Source organism: Phoenix dactylifera, chromosome 8, assembly GCF_051530095.1.
Source record: "Phoenix dactylifera cultivar Ajwa chromosome 8, Ajwa_hap1_PhDact_Kaust_v1.1, whole genome shotgun sequence".
NCBI lineage: Eukaryota > Viridiplantae > Streptophyta > Magnoliopsida > Arecales > Arecaceae > Phoenix > Phoenix dactylifera.
This window is the reverse complement of record NC_143197.1, coordinates 19660321-19681759: the sequence shown is the minus strand read 5'-3', so window position 1 is coordinate 19681759 and position 21439 is coordinate 19660321. Positions and strand designations below refer to the sequence as shown.

The following is a 21439-nucleotide window of genomic DNA, read 5'->3' as shown; positions in this document are numbered from 1 at the left end:
GTTTTTTCTTTTTTTTTTTTGTTTCTTGAGCAAAATGGTGGGAGAATAACTAGTACACGTTTCATTAGAAATGAAATAGGTAAAAAAATATTGAAGCAAGAAAGTTAGAGAAAGAGAAGAGGAAAGAAAAAAAAGACAGAAAATAAGAAGGTAAAGAAATGACTGAAGGAATACAAGCAGCCCAAACAACGAAAGCTAGCACGCAAGAAAGCACAAAAAGAGTGAGTGTTATAGTCTGGTCCTAGATCAAAACATTGTTTAACTAAAAATATCAAGACATAATTTATGAGTTATTTTTGATTCATAAAAGCCATTTTAGCCATCTCGATGGCTTATGACATTAAAACAATAGTGTTAAGTGTATAAAATTTTAAAACCTTTTTTCTTTATCTATATATAATTAGAATTACAAATTCAAAGAGAAATACAATACTATTGGTGCCCAAAATCGTCGCAATGCTCGTTAAAGCTGACATTACATAGAATGGTCAGTGACAACATTGCTAGGACTGTGTGGAACATCGGCAAGGCTCTCGTACGGACAAAGTTTCATGCACCAAACCAACTTTGTTTGAAGGGAACCATAGCAACAGGCGAGGAAGGATGTACTTGTCCCTTGAACTTGACCTCATTCAGCGATAGCTCTTTAGCTTATATCCCATGAAAAACTCAAATCATAGCTGCTTCTTCTCGTTTTACAGTATTTTCCTTAAAAAAACCTATTGTTTGTGTTTTGTGTCATGCCACTATGGAATACCCCTTGCAATGTAGGAAGCTTCATGGGATTTTTAACCATAACTATGGAACCTTTATGTTGCTCTCTCAACCATGTCATAAGGCAAGGGTAGAACTAATTGTTGTGCGAGAGGAGAGCCTTAATACTTCTTTTGAGATGGTATAGCTATAATAGCATCAGGGTTGTTTAGTCATCCATGAATAGTATTAATTTAACAAGAGCACAACGTGGTTGGCATTCTTAATGCATCCTCGAACCTTTAAAATGCAGTTCAAAGTACTATGGCCGATCATGTATCTTCAAGAAATGCTAAGTACTCTAAAAATATACATTCTTCTTGTACCCGTCACTACTTTTTCATTTTCACTCCACTTATGATGACACAAGCTTTATAGATTGATATGCTAAGCTAGCTTAATAAATGTTTTTATAGGCAGAAATGTTAAGTATTTGCAGCCATTACTTACCAAGTTGCTATATTGATCATTTGTATGAATTTTAATTATTTTTACTTTGAAATATGATATAGAGGAATGCCTCGATAATTAAGGTTGCTTAGCAATAAAATCATTCTAGACAAAACCATAGCCAAAGACATTCATCCTTTCTCTTTTGTTGAGCCAATCTTTAACTCCTTTATTATAAATAATTTCAAAAATCAATAAATAGATAATTAACATTAATAACCATGTAAGAGGCCAAAAAGAACCAAATCAAAAAATAAGTAAAAGAGAGAGAGGCAAACTATAAATCAAAGTTATAAACCAAAGGACTAGCTTTTTTTTTTTTTTTTTTTTTCTTTTTTGTGGAGAGGTGGAGGGAGTTACAAAGAAGCGCAATAATTTTCTTTTTAATTTTTCTTTTCAATAAACTAAGTAGTATAATGTCATGACACGATATTGACCTGACTAGTTAAGGAGAAGCTTCCTAAAGGATTGATACAAATGTAACTATCAAGCTTTATCTCAACCACCCATGATGGATCTAGGCTCGGAAAACCATGTCCCTAAGGTAAAAAGCAGAAAGCAAGATTCTTTGCCATCAAAATTTTATTTTTTTTAGTTAATGTTGCGTTTTGAGTTGGCAAATGGCATCAAACAAATGACTCCCAAAAATAAATTGAGGAATGCGGCCAGTCAGAGTCAAATCGAACTGATTGGCTCTCCTTGCTGCAGAGGCGCTGCTGAGTTTGATTCAGGGTGGGGACAACCCCATTGGATAAAACAAAAAACCATTATGGATAAAGTTAAGGAGGCTTCCACATATCAACAAATGGAGAACCTGGATAAAGCCCAACTCTTAACTGGTATCTGAAAGCAGAGGGCCACAGCCCCTTGGTTTCTGTGAGGGCCCCTTGCTCTTGCACTGTTTTTTTCTTTTTTTTTTTTTGTTCTCATCCACAACTGCCCAGCTGGCATCCTCATTTGGTCACCCAATTCCAACCCCCTTCTTTGTATAAAAATGCAACCAGTGGGGTGAGGAAGGAACCAAGGGGTGGTAATGGAAGAGCAGCAACAAGCAACGAAGTTCAGGGTTGTGAAGGTGGACTCAGAGGAGTCATGGAACCACTTCATCACCCAAGCCAACAACCAAGGCAGCCCTGTGAGCTCCTGCAATCTCCTAAACTTATTTGAGATTTAATTTGTTTTAGTTCTACTAGGCAATATTCAACATAGGCACTTCATCTTCCTTCTTAACTCTTCCTTGTATATGTGGATCTTAACATCTCTAATAGAAGAATTTTGTTTCCTATGTCCTTTAATAATCGACCGGCTATGTATAACATTTCCTAGTTCTTTAGTTTTCTCATGAGAGAGAGAGGGCAAGTTTTTATTTTTTTACAATGAAAGATAAAAAGTAAGAGAACTACCAAAAGGTTAAGTAGAGATGGGAATCTTATCTCAGATTGAATGGAAGGATCAACTTGAAAGTTTGGTAGATTTTCTTACCATCATAAAACAATAAGCTTAATTAAGAATATATGTAATTTATTCTGATTCGGTCGCTGCAAAATATTTTTGCAGGTTTTTGTTCACTTCAGTGCTTCATGGTGTGTCCCATCACTTGCCATGAACTCCTACTTTGAGGAACTGGCGATGACTTACCAGGATATTGTGTTTCTCTTGGTAGATGTCGACGAAGTCAAGGTACTTTTTTTTTTTAAAAAAAAAAAAAATCATAACAATGATGCTAAGAACATTAGGAAAACAATATCTTTATGAAACTTTGTTTACTTTCCTTCACTAAAATAAAAAAGAAAAAGAAAACAAGGAGATTTAAACTCTTATGTTGATAGATCTAGTTCGGGGCCTTTTTTTTTGCTACTATGTTTGATCATTTTTTGCATTACTCCGACTGATTGCTGCAAATGAAATGGACTCCTGTGTTTAGATCCTGCTAGAATTGCTGGTGCTCCAAAGAACTGTCTAGGATTACCTATAAAATAAAAGGGAAAACTAATGGAACTTCATTGTGCCTCCCAATCACTAAGGTTGTAATGGCATTCTTCTCATGGGTGACCCACCTGAGTAATTGGGTTGCACAGAATTGTTGAGCACTGTTGACGGGGCCAAAGTTACTTGTTCAATTGCTGATGTATCGCACCATTTTGAGCCGTTATCAGGTGGGTGATACAGCTGCACACACACACACACAAAAAGGGTGGGTGTTGCATCTCTGTTGTTATCTTATCACATAAATTTAAGGCCACCTGAGCATTTTCCTAGGGATATTATTGCTTCATGTGTTGAATTAGTCTATGTCACAACAGCAATATTCTCCAAATTACCAAAACATTTGCAAATTATTCATAATTCCTTATTTGAATGGTTCTTTGCATTATTCTTGTGTGATTCAGTGATCTAAAACCATTGATCACTTCCTGAATTTTACAAGTTTTGCACAAGTTATCTGATAAACACACAAGATTTGTAGTCAGGTGGTGTTTTCATACTTGCATGCTTGGTTTTGTGTAGGAGCAACTAACAGTATTCCAATGATTTTCTTGCAATATATATATATATATATATATATATATATATATGTATATAATTTTTGATTTTTTTTTTAAAATTTATGTTGCTCTCTTTAAAATCAGAATTATCTGGCTTCTTCCTACGCTTCCAGTTTTTGAATGCTGAATCTTTTCCAATCCAAGTGTTTTCAGTACCGAACCCGTAGCTCTGTCGTTAACTAATAAGTTTAAATCTTTCACGGAACTTTTCAATGTGTCATATTACTTCTTTGCATCTATAATTTTGTAAAATTTTGCCGTTGATACAAGAATTATACTTGTTGTAACTAGAGTTGTTGTGAAATGTTGTCTTTGGTGATATATCAACAGGGGGTTGCTTCTAAGATGGAGGTGAAGGCAATGCCTACCTTTGTGCTGATGAGGAATGGGGAAGTGGTAACTAGGTTTGTTGGAGCAAATCCAGAAGAAATGAGGAAGAGGATAGATGCTTTTGCCCATTCCCTTCTTCCAACGAATATGGATGAGTAGTTTGCAGGGTGTCACAATAAGACCAAACTGAAAAAGGAACAACCATGGTGTTCTCTGTTTCTTCTGTTCAAAATTTTTAAATATTTTTAATTAGATGTAAAATACGTAGGGTTGTATAATAATAGTGCAGTCCTAAAGCATTTTGATGCTTAAAAACAGTGAAAGTACTAAACATTATTCTATAATATTCATGCATAATCCATGACCAGAGTCCAAACCCAATGGATGAGCATAGAGGCTTCTTACATTAAAATGACTAGTATGTATGTAGTATGTAAAATGTATATGCTTTACTCAAATGGAGGGCTGCTTAAATAGTAAGGAAGTCAAACTCTTTTATCTTCTCTGGAGGTCTTAGAAAATCACAGATTGGCTTTGAAGTCCAACCTTTTCCAATATATATTAAACTAGAATTTGAGCAGATGAAATGCATGTTTGAGAAATGATATAAGATTTTAAATTATAGTACATATAAATAATGAAAACAATGTTAACAGTAATTAGATTTTTTTATTTGTTTGTTGATTTTTTTTCCTGTTAGCTGACTCACAAATAATCAATATTTCCGTATCTATCTGTGGCTAGTATTACTATTTTTTTTGTTGTTTACTCCCATAAATTTTCCATTATAGTATTTCCTCTATATATTTGCAAAATGATTTTAATTTCTTTATTTTATTTATTTATTCTCACAAACTGATGGTCAGACAATCGAAAAGGAGAAGGATTTTTTTGGTATTATCCCAAAATAAAATATCCTATTATCTTTTTACCTCTCTGTTTACTGTATGTATATTCAAGTTTTTCATCATTTATTTTCTTCTTTTGATATGACCATTTTATTACATGCTTGTAACTAGTAGTTAATTTTTTTTCTTATTGTGTTGGAAGTTGAGATTTTTGATTCTTTATTTATTTATTGCTACGATTATAGTTAGGTAAAATTTCCTTTTTGTGTCCAAAAGTATGATTTTAATTTTGTTTCTTCTCTGTATACAGCCAGGATCATATATGTAATCGAGAAAAAGTGGAAGGATGTATTCGGAATTTAAAATTAATAAAAAAAGAATTTGAGAGGAACACTCCTAGATTTCAAAACTTGTAACTTAAGTAGTAGCTAAAGACGTTTGCAATAAAATTTTGAAATCGTCATTACTTATCTATTTATTCTCACAAAATGGTGGTAAGAGAATAATAGAAAGAGAGGATTATTTGAATTATGTCACTAAAAGAAAATAATCTATAATATTTTCCATATCTGTTTATAGTTGGTATTATCAATTTTTTGTTATTTATTTTCCATCACATTTTTTTGTATGAACATTTCCTTGCATGTTTGTAATTAATTTTTTAATTCTGTTCTTTCCCAGAAGCCAATATTTTTTTAATTTGTTTATTGCCATTATTGTAATTGGTGGAAATTCTTTATTTGTTTTAAAGCTGGGATTTATTTTAGTTTCCTTATTCGTATATATTATTGGCAGTTCATTGTGAGTCCAAATTTAGCTAGGATCATATTCCAATTTCGATGTTTTTATTTGTTCTATTGTTATCCCACAATAATCTAAGCTAGGTTGGGGGATTGTTGGGAAAAATCTTATTTTAAATAAGCAACCAAGAATCTCCTTGTTTGAGTTTGAAGAGGAGCAGGTGCTAGTTTTCATATAAAGGTTTATGTCTTAGCTAAAGATTGAGATCTGGTGATGTATTAGAAACGGATCACGTCACACACTACAAACTGTTGTGAGGTGACATTATTAAAAGCAGGTCGATTAGTCACAAAGAAAAAGAGGTTTGAGTACCAAGACAGTCTAGATAAGGATGAAATGGGCCAACAAGGATAAGTCCAAAATTTAGTGGAGGTGTATTGGACTGAGAGCGATATTAGCTAAGAGTACTGGCCGATTGGGGCCATCAAAGCTCAAGTTATAAAAAGACTAAACAAGCTAGTTGAGAAGGATTAAAAATTAATATGCAATCAATTTGCATATCACTTTACTGCAGGCTGAATATGAATGCCCAATTCATCTCTAGGAAGTTTGAAGTTAAAGTTGCTAATTGATGAAGAAGAAAATGAGATAGCAGAAGTAACCAACTGGGGCGTGACAAAAGGGATAAAGACATCTTCAGGTGGTTAGCAGTAATGTGATGGTAAGAGATGTATAAATGGAAAATTGAGAAATCAAAAGCATGGCCTTTTCTTCCATCAATTGAATGAATTTATGAAATTATCAGTTTAATTTTATATTTCAATTTTCGATTTCAATTTAATCATCCTCACCTGGTCTTCGGTAGCTTGGGTAGTATTCCAATCCTTAAAGTTCTTGAACTTAAAGGCAATGGAACCTATCAACTTTTCTTCCTAGTTCTGGTTACGACCTGTTACTTGATCCAACCATAGATTTGTCTCCTTCTTCATCTCATAAAATGGAGGAAATTCTTGTGCCTGTTAGAGAAGGAGGTTATGGTTTATCGTGTGTGCACGCTATTGGAAAGAGCTTTTGTGAGGTATTTGATCCAGTTTTTGTAAATTTTATTAATATTTTTCTATTTTTTTCCAAATTTATCCTCCTCAATTTTTTGATTTTTTCTCTTAAATTTTTTCCCTCTTTTACTATTGGTGCTTGTTCGTGGTGATCTTAGGCTGACCAATTTTATTCTGCAAAATAATCATATCGTTCTACATATTATCAAATAGTTTGTAGATTTTCTACATATATAGCGAGGACTTATTTATGCAACTAAGGAAAAAAGTGGAAGGGTATTTTGAGATCAAAAAATGATAGATGGAACTTATTTTCAGATTTTGAAACATATTTTTATATAATACAAATGTATTTTGTTGGAAACTATTTATTTATTTGTTTGTTTGTTTGTTAATTTATTGCTGAAATTATTATAAGATGATTTTTTTCATTTGTCTAAAACCAGGATTTTGATTTTGTTTCTTTTTCATATACATAGCCAAAATGTATATGTAATTTAAAACAACTTGAAGGTTTTTTTTTTTTTTTTTGGTAGAGAAGTGGAAGGTGTCTTTGGAATAAAAACTAATGATAGACAAAATCTACTAGAAATATTTTGACAATCAGAAATATTATGTTTACTATTAATACAAATAAGTAGATTTCTGATTTTCTTTTCTTGCTAGCGGCTTTGATGCAAAACTTTTTTAGGATTTGTTAGATATACTACTTTTCGAAGTTTCTAATCTTTCAAGGGCAGGTGCTATGGGTACTCAGTTTATAAGAGGATTTTGATGTCTCCTTCCACAAAAAAAAGAAAGATCAATCTGTCTATTGGTTGTATTAGAGCTCTCAAAATGGTAATCTAGTCATTAATAATGAGTTTTGTAATGTTGGTTAGCCAAAATTTAGGATTGCAACGAAAAAGCTAGGGCATATTGTGTCGTACAATTTTTTCCTCTAGTGGACAAAGCATAGTTGGATTCTGGTAGTGGAGTTGCAAAGTAGGTGAAGAAAGAGATGGCCACCTTAGAACAGATGTGGAAATACAAAATAGTGGATTTTTGGGTTACATCACTCTCTCCAATTATTATTATTTTTCTTTATCTCTCTTTTATCTATTTTCTTCTCTCCTTTTTGTATCCATTTCATTTCAAATAAAACATGCAGTGGTCTATCTCACTATTTTGCTCAAAATAGAATAATCAGTTGTGTCATGCAAAACACTGAAAATAACATCGATTTTTCTGTCTTTAGGGTACTAAAATTCGAGTAAAGTTTAGAATTTTAGTAGTTGCTGTATTTTAAAATAAATAGAAAATTTATAATAATACTTTTCTGTGCTATAATCCACTCTTGGAATCTTGGAGGCAAATGGAGAAATACCTTTCCAAGCCTTTAGATAGTTGAGAGCTTGAGATCAGGGAGTCACTCACAGTGAGGATCTCAAGAATACTAGAACATAGAGCTTGCTTGATGCAGATATAAAGATCAAGATTAAGAGGGATAAAGGCCCGAGATTTTTTCTGGCCTTCCTTGAACCCTTCTTTATTTGGATGCATGATTTGAGGGTGCAGAAGAATAGGTACAAGAAGAGTGTTCAATTTCCCTATAAGAGAAGCACACCAAGGTGTTTCGATAAGTATTTTTACAATGGCCTGCTTCTTCACAACAAAAACAAGCCCCCGTTTTAAAGCAAGAAGGGCATGGCCAACACCAACTCTGCAGTTGATGAGGTTGTGGAATAATTGGTGGGGAGTAATAGGATACATTCTCCATACTTTCTCGTGATTTGGCAGGTTGTATTCACGTTAGAGCTACTCGACCCCCCCCCCCCTCCCAAAAAAAAGGTGGGGATTTAAGAACTTAATTGACAAAAATATACCATCTTGGAAGGAGGGATTAGTCCTCTGAGCATTAAGTGGAGGAAACGAGGCTTGGGAACAAGGTGAGGGCTAAGATCCTTGACCCTTCGGCGAGGAGAGATTTAGGAGCCATAAACGCTTTTGAGAATCCATGAGAGGACCTCCATGCTCAGGCAAAGGTTTTCCCCGGTGCTTCTCTCGAACTGTTCACTTCTTTTCATGAAATTCTTTTCATTTTTTTGCAATATTCATTTGCTTCATTGCAAAGCACAAGTTATGATGTCAATTCTGAGGGAGCCATAAGTATACAACACACCTACTGACCTACTTATAGACATTTGAGTGAGACATCTGAATTACTAAAGCATTTTTGTATTAACTACTGATGTTGAGTAATTATCTTGTTATAAGAAATTGAGACGAGTCTCCATGGGCAACATCACCTAAGGTAGTGTCGTAGACAAATTTGCATGGCAAAAAAATTAAAATTATTTCTAACACCAAAACTGCTGGCTAGCGGCTGTTGCTTGAAGACTTTCATTTTTCTTTAATAGAAAATGGCTCAAATACATTCATTTTTGCCTTGAAGCCCGCCAACATGGGCTGCAACGTACACAGCCATTCAGTGCCAACATACAACATAAGGAAATGAATATACATTGAAACAAGGGTTTGATAGTGGGGAATAATTCCACAACTTTCGATTCTTTCATGTCATATATATCAACAAGAGTAGCTAGGCACCAACTGGACACAGTTATTTCAGTTTCCATGCAAGAATTAGAGCACTGCATGATGTCACAGTAGTATGCCTGTTCCTACATAGATCCGGTCCCTAACTTCCTGTAACTTGATAACTGGTAAGTCATAAAAAGTTCGGGTAATTCCATAACTAATATGCTAACTGGACATATAGGCCAGTGCATGGGGTGGCAAAGTTAATCATTTCGTTTCTACGAAGAACCGAGTTCATGTAACATAGCATGACCTCAATTTGAACCACCTCTTAGAACAAATCAGCTATAAAGTTAGATAGATAGCCCAACCGTTGTTTGTAGCCATCTTTGCTCAAGGCCCACTCCATTCTACAGGAAGCTTAACTTTCTTTGTCCTTGATCAGATGAGCGTTTGGTGAACAACTGGCTACTACTGGAGTGGTTTCATCCCCTTTGTGAATCGGATTTTGTGCCTTTTCTTTACCAAAAAAACAGATAACGTGCCACAATCTTAGAGGCTCCACATGAAACTCAGGCTAATGAGTGTAGATGGAAGGTCCATTTAGCAACATCGTTCTGTTACTTTTCTCCTTTTTTAATCTTCTTTCCCCTCGGTCTCTTATAGGCTTTCACGTGAACCAGAGACTAGTGGACCAACACCCAACAACAAAAACAAATCAAGGGAGCCCCAACTGCCCCCTCCGCCCTCCCTCTCCCTCTTCTCCTTCTCATCTTCCTCTCACTCTCTTCCATCCGAGAATCTCAAGAGGAAGGAATGTGTTACGTTGGGAAGGCCACCAAGATCTTCCTCTTCATGGTTGGGGTGCTGGCTGTGGCTGGACTCGTCATGGCCCTCGGCCTCCTCCGCCGCAGCTGGGATCAAAAAGAGGTTCGTCCATGCCATTCCAACGTCGCCGGCTGCCACCCCATTTTCCCAGACCCCATTCCGGCCAACACCGCCGCCGCCCCCATCCCCACTACCCCCACCAATCCTGGCACCCCAACCACTGCAGCCACCAACCCTCCTGCCGCCGCCGCCACTTCGACTGCGATTCCGCCGTTCCTCAGCCCGCCCAGCCCCACCTCTGCCACCCTTGGCCCGGTCCATGCATAGAGGCCCAACCATCTCTAGCTATATTCCTTAAATCTCTAACCCACGTCACAAACTCATAGCTTAGTTCATCTTTTACTTTATCCATCTTTGCTATTTGTTTCTTCTTTAGTTTGTGTTGGTCTCAACGATTTTTTTTTTTTTTTTTTCAATTTGGGAGCAGATGACATTATCTTTTGTCCCTTCTAATGTGAGAAATATACTTGATTTTGATGGCTAGACTCTTTTTGTGATAATCAGCTGTATAAGAGCGATTGTTGTTGGCTAGCTGGAAGAATTTCTTAGCTAATTGTTGTTTGTACATTAATTGTGTCTGCGATATTGTGCTTCTTTAGGAGCATTTTAGGAATGTTAATGAAGAGCAGCAGTTAAAGTTGTGTTGTTTGGACCTGGTGTGATTTGGAAATAATTGGATACACTTTTCCTCCCAGAATTTTGTTCCAGAAATCATACAACTTGGCACATAATCTACTATATAACATGATTATTATGCGTAAGTTATGAATTTGGCTACGTATTGACATGTCATAGATGAATTTTGACAATTTCGCTAATTAACCTGGAGCTGAAGGCGAGTTATATCTGGCATGAACCCTATGAAAGTTTTTGACCCCTCAAAAGTAAGGTTGGTTTGGAATAAGAGTGAAGTTGGAATCAAGTCACCCCTGTTAAGTCAGAGAAAACATTACCCTGGTTCAAATCAGTCCAGTATAGTGGGCCTTCCTAGAAACCTAATTTGTGTCCATGTGATGATATGTCGCCTGATTCTAAATATCTTCAAGCTAATGTACATGAAATCATTTGACACGTTCATATGCCCCGCCCAGGCTTATGGATTCAGCCAATGAATGAAAATATTTAAGATTAAAGAACTTGTACCACCAAAAGAAGTATCGGATTATTTTTCTCATGATGCAAACTATGCCAATATTGTGCATGTGATTGGTGTTAAGGCATGCTCGAAGGAATAATGTGGAGCCATCTCAAACTATGAGCAGTTATAGTCCAATCTCTAGGAGCACTACATTTAAATAACAAGTCCATCTAGACCATTTTTCCAATTGTTTCAATCTTAAGCCCGGTACTTCGAACAAGAAATCACCCATGGCATAAAATTAACCAATAACTACATTGATTAGGTGGAGGATTGGATAGTAGATAATACTTGTGAAATTGGTAAGAATCGTGACCTGAATCTAGAGACTCTCAAAGAGTTGCTGACATGTGTCCTTTGTTACAATTGATGCCTAAATCTTGGCTGCAATAGAGGAGACCTGAAGAGCATCAGTCGACTTATACATAAGGAGAAAGAAGAGCAAAGGAGGTCGTCGGAGATGATCTGGCCAAAAGGCCTCCGATGCCTAAGTTAGACAGGGCATTGAGAATAGAATAAGAAAGAAAAGAGAGTATAGTATAGAATAACCTATGTCTTGCATCCCTAGTACGCTGGGCCCCCTTTTATAAATGTAAAGTCCTTATCCCACTAGGGTTGGACTCTTTAGAGCCTGAGTCGGAGTAAAGAACTATCTCTAAGTTTTCTTTATATAGATCATCTTTAGAATAATAGTACTACCAAAATTGACCTCCTACTAGGCCACGTGTTAGCTCATGATAGGTAGGTTGATTTTAGGTCACATTATACGCCCCTACTTCCGAGTTTGAGCTATTTTTTCTGATTCGGATGAAGAAAGTAGTCAGATTAGTCAATTATAGGTAGGTTTGGGCTTATATTGTCTCGTCCATTTTTTAAAATCACGGATCAGAAGTGCGATTAGGCATACAAACCTCAGATAGTCTGGGCCATGAACTCTTTCTATTTTAGGATCTATTAGGGTCGGCTTTTTGTGTTGAGAGTTGTTAAGGTCAACTTTTCAACCTAAGAGCCGTTAAGGTTAGCTCTTTGATATAGGAGCCGTTAAGGTCGGCTCTTCAACTTGGGAGCTATTCAGGTCGGCTCTTCGACCTGTGCAAGGTTAGCTCTTTGACCTATGATGCCAAGACGCGTAGGTTGTAGCTCCGCTGGCCAAGAGTACTCGAAGGTTTGGCTCCCATGACACTAGGACTCGTAAGTCGTAGTTTCATTGGTTGGGATTACTTGGAGGTTTAACTTCCAAGACGCCAAGATTTGCAGGTCATAGCTCTGTTGTCTAGGAGTACCCATAGGTTTAGCTCCCATGATGCCAGAATCTATAGGTCATATCTTCTCATGCCAGAAGTACTCGTAAATTGAGCTCCCATAATGCCTCAGACCCATAGGTCATATCTTCACAAGCTGGAAGTACTCGTAAGTTTAGCTCCCGTGATGCTTGAGATGTGTAGGTTATATTTTAGCAGACATAAAGTACCTGTAGGTTTAGCTCCCATGCGCTAGAGACCTATTGTTTGTATCTTCACAACCTGAAAGTACCCATAGGTTTAGTTTCCATGATGCGAGGTTCTATAGGTCATAGCTCTGCCAGTCGGAAGTACCCGTAGGTTTATCTCCCTAAGCACCAAGATCTATAGGTGGTAGCTCCATTGGTCCGGAGTACCCATAGGTTTAGCTCCCAAGATGCCAAGATTTGTAGTTCGTAGCTTCGCTGGCCGAAAGTACCCAGAGGGTTGGATCCCAAGATGTCAAGATCTATAGGTTGTAACTCTACTAACCAGGAGCACCCATAGGTTTATCTCCCATGATTCCAGGATTCGTAGATCATAGATTCACAAGCCGTAAGTACCCATAAGTTTAGCTTCCATGATACCGATGACCTTAGGTTGTATCTTTGCTGGCCGAAAGTACTCATAGGTTTATCTCCCATGATGCCTGAGACCCGTAGGTCGTATCTTCACAGATTAAAAGCACCTGTAGGTTTAGCTTCTATGATGCCTAGGACCTATAGGTCGTATCTTTGCAAGCTAAAAGTAGCTATAGGTTTAGCTCCCATGATGCTTGAGACCCGTAAGTCGTATCGTTGCAGCCCGAAAGTATCCAAAGGTTGTATCTTCATTGGCCAAGATAGATCTAAGGCTTGAATTCTGAAGAGTATGTGAGCTGCGAAAGCTAGATCTTATGCATTTGAAACCATTCACAAGTGGTTGGATCATAAATATTTAATTCACACATGGCGCATATGCACATACCTATTTGAAGCCTACGAGAAGCTTTGCAACTCGATCATTATCTTGTCGTACCTGCTTAGGTTCCAATATCAGGTCACCAAGCTCAATAGATTTTGCCATTTTGCATGCTAGTGGAGCTGGTTGATATGTTGGATTCATCCAAAATAGTAAAAATTTGCAAAGAGGCATCAATTTTATCCATAATTGAAAGTATGTGATGATGATCCAAATAAATAAATGCAAGAAACCAGTTGTAGAAATAGAATTAGGGCAAAAAGAGACCAAAGACAGAAAGAGCACACCTAAAAATAAGAGAACTCATCTGAAACGGTTCAGAACCAACTCAAAAACTGGGTCAATAGGACGGTCGAAAGAATCTAACCGGTTCAGACCAGTTTGGTCAGTGCAGCTGAGCTACATCGATCTCCATATGTTGACTTGGCATCAATGATGACATGTCTGATGACACGTCAAATGATGCGACAATTGATGCTAGTGGATGCTAATGTGGCAGACGATGTGGTTGCTAACCTGGCAACTGAAATGGCAGTTGTCTTGAAAGGATGAAGACATGGTAGCTAATGTGGGTGATGATGTGTCCTTTTTAGAAGATGTGATAGTGGTTGATGTGACGGGGCTCTAGGATCTTCTTGAGTTAATTGGATCTGGGTCAGATCCTTCTCCAGGATCCACTTGGGATAAGTCCAATGCGATTTCCTTCTTCTACCTCGCTAGGGCTCCGGTCTAAGCCCTAATTGTGATGATGACCCTTTGTGGAGAGAGGCAGACAACGACATAGAACCCCTCGGTGGAGAGGACATGGGTAGCTCAGCGCTCCTTAGGGTTCCTGTGATCCGTGCCAACAAGTAGGCTTAGGATAGAGAGGATGGAGTTGAAGGCAACGAGGTTGGGGTAGACATCAAGGTCGTCGACGAGCATCTTAAGATGCTCAATCTTGTCAGGTCATCGTCTGACAAAAAATATGCATTGCCGACTCTTTTTATTGTTTATACTGATGCTTATAAGCGTCGCTAATTTTATTATCAACACTTTATAAAGCGTTGCAAAAGCGTCAGCTATATGAGTGTGGAAAAAAAATCTGCCGATGCTTTAGAAAACGTTGCTAACTGCCGACACTTATAAGCGTTAGCTTTTAACGACGCTTTTTAGCGTCACTAATGCATCGCTAAAAGCCAATGTTAATAAGAATTGACAGCTAGTGACGCTTAAAGGCACAGTCTTTTTAACTGTTAATATTTTTTATAACAATACTTTAAAGCGTCGTTATAATTATTTTTTTTAAAAAAATATTTTAAAAGATTTTAAATCTCTATATACATACTGCACATATCCATCAACGAAAGATTTTTTTAACGGTTTCTGGTTTTTCATCAACTTATCTACATGCACATATTGCACATATTCATGAACAGATGAAGTTTTTGTAAATGAGTCAGATAAATTTCTCTCTACCACTCCTAATTATATTTCAAACACTTTGACAATATATGGAACATCTAGCAGTTCTAGTACATGTTAATGGAGACCCTACCGTGTCTCAGACTCATGACTTTGGAACCCTACTAAAGAGAAAAAAATAGCAAAGCAAATGAAATAAATTACCAATTATCATAGAACAGAATATTGCAAAAAGTTTAAAAGTTAATCCGACTCCATTTAATTACATCCACAATTACCTGCAGGTTAATTCTCCAAGTTGGAGAATATATATGAGGTAATAAAAATCTTCTCTTATTCCGAGAAAACCTTTCACTAGGAGTATTAGAATAAGAGAGAGAGATCCAAAGAGCCTCCAGAAATGCTAGTTGAAGAGATCTGGATAGCCATGGATGACGAGATTGTGGGCATCATAGTGAGAGAGCGGGATCTCGAAGGCCATGTCGGTGAAGAGGACGTCGTTGTCCATCCACCAAATTCACTCCACTCCGGGTGCGAGAGCATCAGGTGGTGCATCAGCAGGAGCTTGGCCCAGTACCTAATGAGCTCCCAATCCAAGTGGGCCATGTTGTAGACAATCTCGATCTTGTGGAGGCAGCAATACTCGATCTAATTCTTGGTGGATTTGAGGAGGCAGTGGTCGCCGATGGTGTTGTCGCAAAGGTTGGGCGGCGATCCGGTGATGAGTAAGATCTGGAGCTTGCCTTCGGTGACTTGGGATGGGAACCCAGGGTTCTCACTCAGCCACTGGCGTTGCTGCTCGTTCCAGTCAAAGATCTTGGGTGAAGGCCTCTGCGACGATGGAGGCTCCAGCAAAAGTCGCCAATGTTGGATCGCCATCAGATGAAAGAAAGGGGGTTGGGATAATGGAAAGAGGGTTGGGGGGGGGGGGGGGGCTCTGACGATGCTTTCTAAAGCGTCGTCTTAGGGGGACGATTAGGCCTCCGACGGCTCTTTCTAAAGCATCGCCTTAGTGCACTAAGGCTTTCGACGACGCTTTTGAAAAGCGTCGTGTTAGCTGAGGCTTCTGACGACGCTTATAACTGTTATCATAGCTCTTTTTCCACTTCCGATATTTTTAAGTGTCGTAATATACCAACACTACTCACTAGCGTCGGCAAAATTTGGCGTCGTGACTAAATTAGCGACACCTTTTTATAGCATCGGCGGATCACTACCGGAAAACTCTCTTTTTTCTATAGTGGGAGATCGACCTAGGGTAGGTGAGCTTCTCCGACTCATCGATGGCAGTGACGACCTGGTAGCAAGTGGCGGAGGGTATCAAATTTGAAGGCCATGGCCGTGGCTATAGCTGGGCTCTCCTGCCCTAGGCCGACATGTCTCTTGAGGAGGCCGAAGCAATGGAAAAACAATGGAGACATTTTCTTATCCCTCAAGATCTCCATGATGATTCTACCATTGAATAGTCGAGCAATAATAAGTGTGCACCGAAACAATACTACCCAAACTATTTTGCTTGTCAGTTCGGTCTTGCTCAGGCAATCATCCTTGTATTTCTTAAATACAACCTTCTATGATCAGCTTTCAATTTCTGATCAAGACCTAATAACCCTAATCGATTACGTCTATCAACAATCATGTTCTACATACTCCTTCATCCCCTTCATGCCTAGCAATCATTAGAGGTGCTCCTTCACAGTTTTTCATCGATTGATAATAGAAGAGAAACCTATAGATTCAGATAAGAAAGAAGGTGATGTACTCCTAATTGGAGATAGATTCATCTTGATAGCAAAAGGACTTCATATACGATATATAGTTGGCTGTTTTGCTGAAATTAAGGGCAAAGCCGCCTTTAGGGATATCAATAAGGGTTTTTATTTAAACAACTCATCGGTAGGTCTAACGTTCAAAATGAACCTAATTCTAAAAGGCTAAAACTCGACATGCCAAATTTGAGGTGGAAAGAATTGGTCAAGGAAAACCAAAAGTACAAAGCAGCCAAGACTAAAGGATAGTTGGTAATTAGAGGAGACTTCAAAAAGGAAAGCATATGCATGAGGCCATTAGCTTTCTAGTTTGGCACCTTTTGTTGCAAGACTTGGTCAAACCAAAGATCCTAAAGGTAGGTCCAAGTTGGCCACGAGCGATGGTAAGCTGGGTTCTAGACTGAAGTATTGAAGTCTAGCCTCTCATATAGAAAGAATTCCTCAAAAGAGTAAGAAAAGAGAGAGGAAAGGGCACTAGGGATCTTGGAATAGAGGACGGGGCCGAGAATAAGAAAACTTGAGAGATCATGGATGAGTACTTGTGGGTTCACTCATTTGAGGATACCAAAGAGAGCAAGGTCATCCACTATTGTTGGGTAATAGCTCGGAAGGGATTCATTTTGATTTCAAGATCTTTAGAGAATGGGTTGCATCTGTTTCTATTAGAGACAAATTAAAAAAAGGTGAAAATTCTGATAGGTAGATCTATTTGAAATACCTTTTGGGCATTGGTGTTTTGCATGAAATATGGACATGCTTGGTATATCCTATCATCCTTTCTGACCGAGACCAATCAATTGTTTGGGGGGGGGGGGGGGGGGGGGAATTGTTTGAGCCACATTTTAGCTAATGATGACATCCAAAAGATAAACATATATTCAGACACACAATAAGGCTAGAATAGGATAATGACGAGAGGGGTCTTGAACCAAGAACCCTTGTACTGATGAATTGAGATGGTAAATTAGAGGCCGAAGCCTTGGTACCCTCGACTCCATTTAGAGGAACAAATAGAGTAAGCTTGGGAATGGTTCTCCATGAGATCTATAATATCTTATAGGCTAAATAAGAAAAGCATCAGTCGGGACTAGTTAACTATCAAGAATAGATAGAATAAGGTCTGATTGTGCCGATTTAAGGCTGAAATGGCACGGAAATCTATGGGATTCCTTTGTCAGCCTCACAAAAGAATCATGATATAGTACAAGATCTAGCGGTTATCAGAATGTGGAGAGTGAAGGATGGTTAGCACCAGATACTGTTAACTATCAAAGAAGTGAAAAATCGGATATGGACAGGTGTCGACATAAAGAGAAATAGTTACCAAACCAGTCATAATATCATGTATAAATAATGAGATGTAATCTAAAAAAGTGGAGACTTTTGGCCAATCAATCATTTATTGTTATCTTTATCTCTTTACATATAATTTTTTTTTCCATTTATTGTTAATTTTCTTTCTTTAGTTACATATAATGATATTTATCTTTATTCTAGTTTATTTATAGCTATTAATGTGGAATTGTAGCCCCGATTATAATCTACCTCCTCCTCTTTTGAGCGGGCAACATCATAGTAGTGAAAGTCCTTGAAGATCAAGGCACTAAGATCCACGTTACCGACCCTTCACACTATCTCCTTTCTAGTTATCGATACCTGTGGCATGATTGTCCACTCTCACAAACTTGTCAGGGACGTGCGCTGTTCATCCTTACTAGTGGAGAATCTAGCAGCCAACTAAGGTGTTCGGAGTAGGCATCCTTCATAGCGTAAATGAAAGCTCTTCTCATTCTAGCATTAGCTAACATTTAGATGGTTAATTTCATTTGCGCAAGATATGGTCGGTATGAGTTTCTAAGGTTGGGGGGGGTGTCATTGTCTGCACTAGTCCACTTCTTAATCCAAGTACATTAAGGGAGAACCTTCTGGTTTGAGACTCTTTGCCTCATAAGTCTTGCAAGCTTTGCGTATAGCCTCCCAAGTAGCTTTTAAGTTTAGCATGTGGCTAGGGCAGGAAATAGGCCAGCCCACACCTCTACCCAAGCTTAGCCAGAATTTGTTGTGCTTTGGGCCGGGTTAGGTGCAAAAACATTTGAAAAATCCTGGCTTGAGATTGACTCGAGCCCAAGCCAGGGCCTGACTTGAACCCAATAGGGTCGGCCTAGATAACCCATTTGGGTCAAAAATTTGGCTGGCCCGAACCTAATTGAAGCTTAGTTTTTCAGTTTCCGCTATAGAAGACCTACCAGGGAACCACACCAATCCCTACATCGATGTCGACCCCCACTTCATCTAGGCCTCTAGTCCCTCCATATCTCACGATTACATCCTCTTCTGAGGCAATTCCGCCACCAATTACCTCGATCCTAGAACCAATATCACCAATGCCAATCTACTCAACTAGATGCTGGAATCCGTGGCGGTAACCATGGCGAAGCTAGGGTTCGGCAGAGTTTGGCTAGCCATCGCCGAGATCGGGTGGCCCAATGCTGGTGAGTATAGATCACAATGACAAACAATTGGAATATTGCCTAACGGCTCTTGGAGTGACCGGTGGTGGGGATGGCAACATGGTTGGGACCAGTGATGCCGGTGTTCATTTTTGCACTCTACAACAAGAACTAGAAGCTCGAGTTGGGGATGGAGCGACACTAGAGGCTACTATACCTGAATACGATGAACGTTTATGAGGTAGATCTCATTGGTTGGAGGCTAGAGAAGATGTAAGGCAGCTGCTAGTGCTAGAGAATAACGAGCTGTACAAGGGGAAGGTCTGGTTTGTGTTTGGAGTAGGGGGGAAGAGGGTGAATGCGACAGAAGTGGACCAATGATCGACTACCAGAGGCAGTAGACTGGTGGTGGAGGCATGGAGCCGTGGAGGCAAATATTCAAAGGTCGGAAGTGTTAGAACTCTAGTGATCGAAGATTTTTAAGGGATTGAGATTACTCAAGACTTCGAAGAGCTCAACAAACACAAATTTTTAGGCTATCAGGCCAATCTAATTTTCCACTAGGCCCTGCATCAATGGGTTTGGTATGGTTAGACAACATCACATGTAGACTTTTCAAGCTAGATTTTGGCCAGCTTTGGGCCTAAATTCGAGCTTGAGCCCACCATATAACCAAGTACCCGAGCCCGACCTGAGCCCGACCTGAAAATTATATAGGCTCTAATTTGGAACTCAAACTTGATTCAAACTTAGTCTGGCCTAGACCGTAGCCTGACTCGAAGTCGGCCTGGCCTGATGGACTGTAGGCTAGCCCGGGCTCACTTCTAACCCTACATGTGGCACACTAGTTCTAGCCAAGATTTCAAATACCAAAATTGAAGTTGGAGGTGTTGAAAGAAAAGAAAAGAAGAATATAAACAAAGGAATTGAACGTTATATAGACAAGATACACTAACCGAGGCGTTAGAAATTTCTCCACATTATAGGCACAAGTGGGCTATTAGAAATCCTATCTCTATGATACAATGCCCAAATAATAAGCTGACTTGTGCTTTGCATTACCTTATTGGCTTTAGAAAACCTAAGCAGGAAATTGTGAGAGAAGAAAACAAAGGCATAATAAGAACGTTCAGGAGTTTTAGAAGTACCTAAGGGAGAGTGTATGTTGAAGAGAAACAACTATTCAGCAAATAGTAATCTTAATAATATATAGCCAATTAAAAAATAAAAAATTAGAAAGAAAGGAAAGGTTTAACAATTGTTAGAAGAGCCAATAATTATAATGTTAAAAGACACCGGTTTTGGGACCAATGTCTGGTTCCAATGTTTTTTTTTTTTTTTAAAAAAAATATGAACTTCTGACCGCAAATAAAAAAAAAATATGAACTTCTGACCGCAAATAATCAAGAGTCCAAAAAACACCAACTGTTAATTAAAAACACTCTAACAATTCTTAACTTATTTTTACCTAAAATAAATATAAAAATAATCAAATATTATTTTTGGTTATATATATAGTAGTGGACTAATCCTTAAATCTATAGTTGAAAATATTCTGATGACACAAATTCACACTACGTAGAGTTTCCGGTCTCGAAAGGAGGCTGCATGTTGAAATGAGACCATGTGTTGATTCTGGTTTAGCAAGTATGTAAATTCTTACACCGATGGCTTGTAAGGCCTTGACTCATTTCAGAATTGTCTAACTCCTCTATCACTTCACACCTGGTGAGATATGAGTTTGTCAAGGAAGAAAATCCATTAAAAAACCACTTTGTTGTAGAAATTAAAATCCACTCTTTGAAGTAAGGTACTATTTTGAAATAGTTAACCTGCTATTGGGCCATCTTTACTATTCCAAAGCTTGGTGTATTGGAAACGTAACTTATTATTTAGCATTTCTCTTGGATGAACTTTGACTAATTTCCTTTGAACTTCATTTATGATATCTGCTATTTTATAGAATAGTAAATTCTAGTGACTAGTGATTGCCAGTTCTTAAGTATGCTTTTAATTAAGGCTATCCCCTTTCAACCCGTAGAAGTCCTATATTCCTTGATGTATCATAAATCTTCTCCCTCGTAATACCTTCGCAAGGGGTCAGCAAGCATTTAATCAGTATCTAGATATTCCAATACTATCTTACCCTTTTTTCCAGGCCATGTAGCATGAACATATTTCATAGCAATATGCCAAGGCTTTTTAGTGTGCTTCTTCTTTTTTGTGATATGAATAACAACCATATTATCACAATATAAAATAAAGAATTTATAGCAGAATCAACAAAAGGAATAAAACACAGATCTC

General features: G+C 38.0%; 1 protein-coding gene across 1 annotated transcript; it reads left to right on the top strand.

Annotated features, from left to right (window-relative positions):
• The first annotated feature begins 2059 nt into the window (after positions 1–2059).
• Positions 2060–7523, top strand: CXXS1 (thioredoxin family protein CXXS1). Its single transcript, XM_008778251.6, has 3 exons — positions 2060–2338; positions 2761–2883; positions 4080–7523. Exons 1-3 carry the CDS (start codon positions 2237–2239, stop codon positions 4236–4238), a joined length of 384 nt encoding a protein of 127 aa, XP_008776473.1. The 5' UTR covers positions 2060–2236; the 3' UTR covers positions 4239–7523.
• Positions 7524–21439: the final 13916 nt, after the last annotated feature.